The sequence below is a fragment of the Lampris incognitus genome, chromosome 20 (genome assembly GCF_029633865.1).
Source record: "Lampris incognitus isolate fLamInc1 chromosome 20, fLamInc1.hap2, whole genome shotgun sequence".
NCBI classification, from domain to species: Eukaryota; Metazoa; Chordata; class Actinopteri; order Lampriformes; family Lampridae; genus Lampris; species Lampris incognitus.
In genome coordinates, this window is record NC_079230.1 from 30,289,758 (window position 1) to 30,295,757 (window position 6,000).

Below are 6,000 nucleotides of genomic sequence, written 5' to 3' on the forward strand. Positions count from 1 at the left end.
GAGGAGCTTGCACTTGGTTCTGTAGCAGACGTTGTGACGGGGTCTGTATGGACTATGTGTAGCTCAGGCTGTTACTGCTCTGGCACAGCGAAAGGAGCATAATGCCTTTCCGATGTTCATGATGGCGGTACACTGGTAGGCTGCCCAGTCGACTCAGCAGTCCTCTCTCTCTACGCTCTCTCTACGCTCTCTCTCTCTCTCTCTCTCTCTCGCTTACTCCCTCGCTCACAAACATACACCCCATTCTGTCTCCCTGTACCTCCACCTCAGCGAGCAGGGCTGGCTGTCTGGAGCAGTGCCCAGCCAGACAACATCTACTAGGACTTCTCTCTGTCTTTGTTCAGAAGGCCATCAGGGTTGATTACTAGAAACTCACTTGGTGCTGAAAGGATGGGTGCCTTTTCAAGCCACGGAAAACCGCCACACGAGGTAGCTAGTAATGGGGCTTTGAGAGGCGGACGGGGCCAGACAAATCAGAGGAGGAGCAGGGGAGGACACGGTAGAAGCGGCGCTGCTTATGGAGATACTATCCCTACTGCAGAGTAACTGTCGATCACGTGCCGACTAGGACTTGCAGTAAGTAAGGAATGTATGTGCAGTTCGGTTAGTTTTTGTTCTCCGTGTCCAGGCATCATCCAGAAACGCCCCAATTATTCCGGGCAGCATGAGCAGCCAACGAATGATACCGTGCAAGTACCCGGGGTTAGGAGGGTGTTCGCTTTCTCGTTGATAAAAGCAGCTTTTGATCCATTTTGGCAGAGGCGCCCGATATAGATCTTGCCCCCTCCCTCTGGCAGGTAGCAAAGAAGGTGCCGGAAAGAACAGGTTTTTCTCCGAGATGAACCGCGTGGTGGGGGTCGGCGGGGTAGACAGGGAGTCCGGCCCTCCCGGGGAGGGTGCGCCGCAGCCGGCAGACACAGGAAGTAATCGATTCAGTCCAAACGGCCTCGTTCTCTGGTCAGTCGGGGTCATCGACAAACGGTTCTTACTCGATGTTCAACTGTAAAACAAGTAAAATACGTGTTGGTGGTCCACCCCACAATACTTCTTAGACAAGAATTGATGGGGGCGGGGGGGGGCGGGTATGTCGGAAGTGGCAGAAATAGAATTATATCATCCACATGTGAAATCCCTTACCAAAGTTAGAATGACGACATCCGGTTCTGGTTCTGTACCTTGTGTCTGGCAACGTGATGTGTAAGTGCACAACCCCCAGCTGGACCAGTAACAGACTCTTTTTTTATGAGCGCATGACAGCATCACATGAAACATTAAAGACCCCCCGCCCCCTCCCCCAACCGCTAGGACGGCTGATGGGATGACATCACTTCAGCAACAGCCGCTCGGCGCATGACTGCTGCGATGCGTGTAACCGAGGGATGGGTATCATTAAGATTTTAACAGTCCTGCTACTCTCACCGATTCTGCTCATCAAGCCGGTCCTTTAGCGGTCCTTTATCGGTTCTGTTTGTTTTGTTTAAGAGGAAAAAAACAAAACCAATGAAGAACAGAAGTAACACTGCTCATGTCTGGACAGAGCGTTGCTTTTTCTCCCCAATTGTATTCGGCCAATTACCCCACTCTTCCGAGCCGTCCCGGTCGCTGCCCCACCCCCTCTGCCGATCCCGGGAGGGCTGCAGACTACCACATGCCTCCTCCCATACATGTGGAGTCACCAGCCGCTTCTTTTCACCTGACAGTGAGGAGTTTCACCAGGGGGACGTAGCACGTGGGAGGATCACGCTATTTCCCCCAGTTCCCCCTCCCCCCGAACAGGCTCTCCGATCGACCAGAGGAGGCGCTAGTGCAGTGACCAGGACGCATACCCACATCCGGCTTCCCACCCGCAGACACGGCCAATTGTGTCTGTAGGGACGCCCGACCAAGCCGGAGGTAACACGGGGGTTCGATTCAGCGATCCCTGTGTTGGTAGGCAGCGGAGTAGAGCGCCGCGCTACCTGGACGCCCTGGGCGTTACTTTTAATCATCACCCCATGTGTGTATAATGTAGTCAACTCCCTGTGGGCTCCAGGCTGCTAGCATGCATAAACATACCTTAGGTGGATGGGCCAACCAGAGATGAGCTACGAGCCAGGCAGCCCAAAACTGCACTTCTCCACCTGTACCTGGTGCTGTTTCACCAGATGTCTGGAAGAGCGCTCGTGTTTCCACCCTGACATGCAAAAAACCTGCTGCACTTGTGGCAACGAGCATCGCCAGCATCGACTCTGGCGATGTATTTTTTTATGTGCAGTTCTTTACATTTTAGAGAAAGAATCCTGTGTGTTTCTGTCCGGCCTCTTCCTGATCCATGACACCGGCTGAGGTTGTCAACTGATCCATGACGCCGGCTGAGGTTGTCAACTGATCCATGACACCATCTGAGGTTTTCAGCTGATCCATGACGCCGGCTGAGGTTGTCAGCTGATCCATGACGCCGGCTGAGGCTTTCAGCTGATCCATGATGCCGGCTGAGGTTGTCAGCTGATCCATGACGCCGGCTGAGGTTGTCAGCTGATCCATGACGCCGGCTGAGGTTGTCAGCTGATCCATGACGCCGTATGAGGTTTTCAGTTGATCCATGACGCCGGCTGAGGTCGTCAGCTGATCCATGACGCCGGCTGAGGTTGTCAGCTGATCCATGACGCCGGCTGAGGTTGTCAGCTGATCCATGACGCCGGCTGAGGTTGTCAGCTGATCCATGACGCAGTCTGAGGTCGTCAGCTCATCCATGACGCCGGCTGAGGTCGTCAGTTGATCCATGACGCCGGCTGAGGTTGTCAGCTGATCCATGACGCCGGCTGAGGTCGTCAGCACAGTGTATCCAAACTGTCTTGAGGGCAACAGGTTGTTTTGCCACTTCTCCAAGTCTTTGAGCCGGAGGTCGAAGCGTGGACTGGTCACACCATGCTTGTTCAGTCTGGCCGTGAGACTGACGAGAGTATTCCCAGCTCTGTGGTCATCGGTGATCTCAAACTCACCGATGTAACTGTGCTTCATCACGACAGCCAGGAAGCACACAATGACCTTAGAACGCGGCCTGATAAGGACCTGGCGTTTCCCGCGCTTCTCGGCATTATTGGTGCATTTTAACGCGTCGGCGAGAACGTTCGTGTGCACCATGACGCCGGTTCTGCAGTATGGCGGAAGAGACTCTCGTGAAGTACAACTTGACTTGTGACCGTTTAGGTCTCTCGCCGCCATCGCCACTAAGAGCAGCCTGTGTGTGGTGTGTGGATGGGAATAGTGAAAATGCATCATAGGCTAATGTCCTCATCTTCCTGCGGATAAGACGGAGTTGGTAGGTGAGGTTAAAGGTGCAGAGACGTCTGCGTAGCCTAAATGAATAGGAAATGTATTTTCTTAATTTCTCCAATACAGAACCATTAATGTCGGAGCTTATCAGTACTACGGTCTTTAACAATTTTGCACTGTTTAATACCAGGTTTCGGGACCCATCCCTAGCCTAACGCATCCTAAAATGCCGCCTGGCCTTCTAAAAATAGCACGAGGCCCGAGGAGGACAGACTAGCTTACGAGCGCTTGATGTCAGTAGCGGCAAGCTGAACAGTCCCAACACGGCTCCTGCTCAGCTGGCACCGACACAGTGTCCTTGGCAGAAAGCAGCATCAGGGCGACGAGCAGGACCAGTGCGAGGGACAAGAGACGGAGACGGAGAGTAGTAGAGGTAGTTACAGTAACACGGTTGTCAGGGCTTCTTGCCCGGCACGACTGCTTAAAATTCCATTAAAGACGCTCGGAAACAAAAGCACAAAAAGAAAAATTATGGGACGAATTCGATTCAGGGCGGCGCGGTGGTTAGCGCTGTCGCCTCACAGCAAGAAGGTTCTGGGTTCGAGCCCCGGGGTAGTCCAACCTTGGGGGTCGTCCCGGGTCGTCCTCTGTGTGGAGTTTGCATGTTCTCCCCGTGTCTGCGTGGGTTTCCTCCCACAATCCAAAGACATGTAGGTCAGCCGACTCGGCCGTACTGAATCGTCACGAGGTGTGAATGTGTGTTGGTCCTGTGTGATGGCCTGTCCAGGGTGTCTCCCTGCCTGCCGCCCCATGACTGCGGGGATAGGCTCCAGCCTCCCCCCACGAGCGACCCGGAGAGCAGGATAAGTGGTTGGGATGATGGATGGATTCAGTCCAAACTGGGATTTGTGAGCGGTTCTGATCATCTGCTGCTTCATGTCTGTACACGGGTCCAACACGTGTGCACAGACGTCACACGGCAGCACAGAAAAACCATGTTGACTGTTTCTCTATGTAACCCCCATTGCCATTACCACCACCACCACCACCGCTGCACTGATTCATTCACCTCCCTCCCTCCACCCCTCCCCTGACCGTGACACGTGTCTTGTTTTTGTGGGGACATCTTGTAGGAGAGGGCTGCCAAATGGAGGACGTCAGATGGCTTGATGGACGGTCTGACCACCAACGGGGTGCTGGTGATGCACCCGGCGGGGGAGTTCGTCTCGGAGCCGGCGCCGGGCGTTTGGAGGGAGATCTCGGTGTGCGGGAACGTCTTCGCTCTGCGGGAGACGCGCTCGGCCCAACAGAGAGGAAAACTGGTAAGACGGGGGGGGGGGGGGGCCCAAGCGGCATCGGAGCAACACGAGCCGACGGGGAAAATGAGCCCTGTGATTTCTCCGGAAAGGTCACAGACGGTTGGAGGGGGTTCCCTGACCTCGACTGGACTTCAGAGAAGGCCTCTGACATTTTGTGTAGCTCTAGGGGCTTGGGATTGTGTGGGTCATAACGCGCTGCGAAGTAAATTAGCCTCGAGCTTAGCGTGTCCCACTGTGAGTGTGCTGCTTGCATGTAGTTGAAGAGAAGATGACGTGTAAACCGTCCGCTAAAGCCCACACTGCCATCAAGTGGCGTTGCAGAAGTGCAATAGTAGGATGCAATAAGCTTGATCACAATAGCTGAGTAATGTGTCTCTCCTCAGGTGGAGAACGAGTCCAACACCCTTCAGGACGGCTCTCTGATTGACCTGTGCGGCGCCACCTTGCTGTGGAGGACCCCCGCCGGATTGCGTCGCACCCCCACCCTCAAACAGCTGGAGTCCCTTCGCCAGGAGCTCAATGCCGCCCGCCCCCAGTGCCCCGTGGGATTCAACACCCTCGCCTTCCCTAGTCTAGCTCAGCGCGAGATTGTCGACAAAAAGCAGCCCTGGGTCTACGTCAACTGCGGTCACGTGCATGGCTACCACAACTGGGGCTACCGCAAGGAGAAGGGCCCCGCTGGCCCTGGGGGCACGGCCCCGGCCAGCACCGGGGAAAGGGAGTGCCCCATGTGCCGGCGCGTGGGCCCCTATGTGCCCCTGTGGCTGGGCTGCGAGGGTGGCTTGTACCTAGACGCAGGACCGCCCACCCACGCGTTCTGCCCCTGTGGCCACGTGTGCTCGGAAAAGACAGTGGTAGGTTGGAGCCAGATCCCGCTGCCCCATGGGACCCACGCCTTCCACGCCGCTTGCCCCTTCTGTGGCACCTGGCTGACTGGGGAACAAGGCCACATCAAACTCATCTTCCAGGGCCCCGTCGACTGAGCCCATGGCGCGGAACGCGGCGAGAAGAGCGGTCCCGAGGTGGTGAAGGTGCTGTCGAGACTGTACTAGCGAACTGACTAGAAAAGGACGGAAGGGGGAATGAATACGGGGGGGGGGGGGAGGAAAGACTGTGAAAACGACAAGCTTCTTTTGAGAGGGAAAGTACATGCCAAGGCTTAACTGAAATGAGTTGTATGGACAAGATGTAAATAAATTGTGTTGCAATGAAAAATAGTGTTGTGATGTGGTCAAGACAAAATTCTCCGTCGGTAGGGGGGAGATGTAGTCCGGTCACAGGGCCGCTCCACATTTTTGGGGCATACAGCCCCGCCCGCGGGTGTGCGTTTAGCTACATCAGCTCCACGGGCCCCTCTCTCCGGATGTGCAGCAAGCATGTGTGCAGCCGTGCTGCCGGTCTGCAGCGCCCGCACGGTGCTATAAAT

General features: G+C 55.4%; 2 protein-coding genes across 4 annotated transcripts in view; one reads left to right on the forward strand and one right to left on the reverse strand.

Moving 5' to 3' along the window:
- The window catches only part of peli3 (pellino E3 ubiquitin protein ligase family member 3), a 43,143-nt gene extending 37,500 nt beyond the window's left edge, over nt 1–5,643 (forward strand). For all 3 annotated transcript variants that reach the window (XM_056300110.1, XM_056300111.1, XM_056300112.1), the window contains 2 exons: nt 4,389–4,577; nt 4,958–5,643. In XM_056300110.1, the coding sequence (XP_056156085.1) occupies nt 4,389–4,577; nt 4,958–5,557 (789 nt within the window). In that variant the 3' untranslated portion in view covers nt 5,558–5,643. The remainder of the gene's footprint in view (nt 1–4,388; nt 4,578–4,957) is intronic.
- On the reverse strand, nt 1,907–3,123 carry LOC130130415 (40S ribosomal protein S15a-like). The gene is made up of 2 exons (XM_056300114.1): nt 2,818–3,123; nt 1,907–2,334 (listed from the first exon to the last, which is right to left on the reverse strand). Exons 1-2 carry the CDS (start codon nt 3,121–3,123, stop codon nt 2,266–2,268), a joined length of 375 nt encoding a protein of 124 aa, XP_056156089.1. The 3' UTR covers nt 1,907–2,265.
- Nucleotides 5,644–6,000: the final 357 nt, after the last annotated feature.

Coding starts and splice junctions, on each gene's coding strand:
- LOC130130415 (XM_056300114.1), bottom strand. CDS start 3,123: ATGGTGCACACGAACGTTCTCGCCGACGCGTTAAAATGCACCAATAAT. Junction 2,335..2,817: donor CAAGACAGTTTGGATACACT/GTGCTGACGACC, acceptor GTCATGGATCAG/TTGACAACCTCAGCCGGTGT.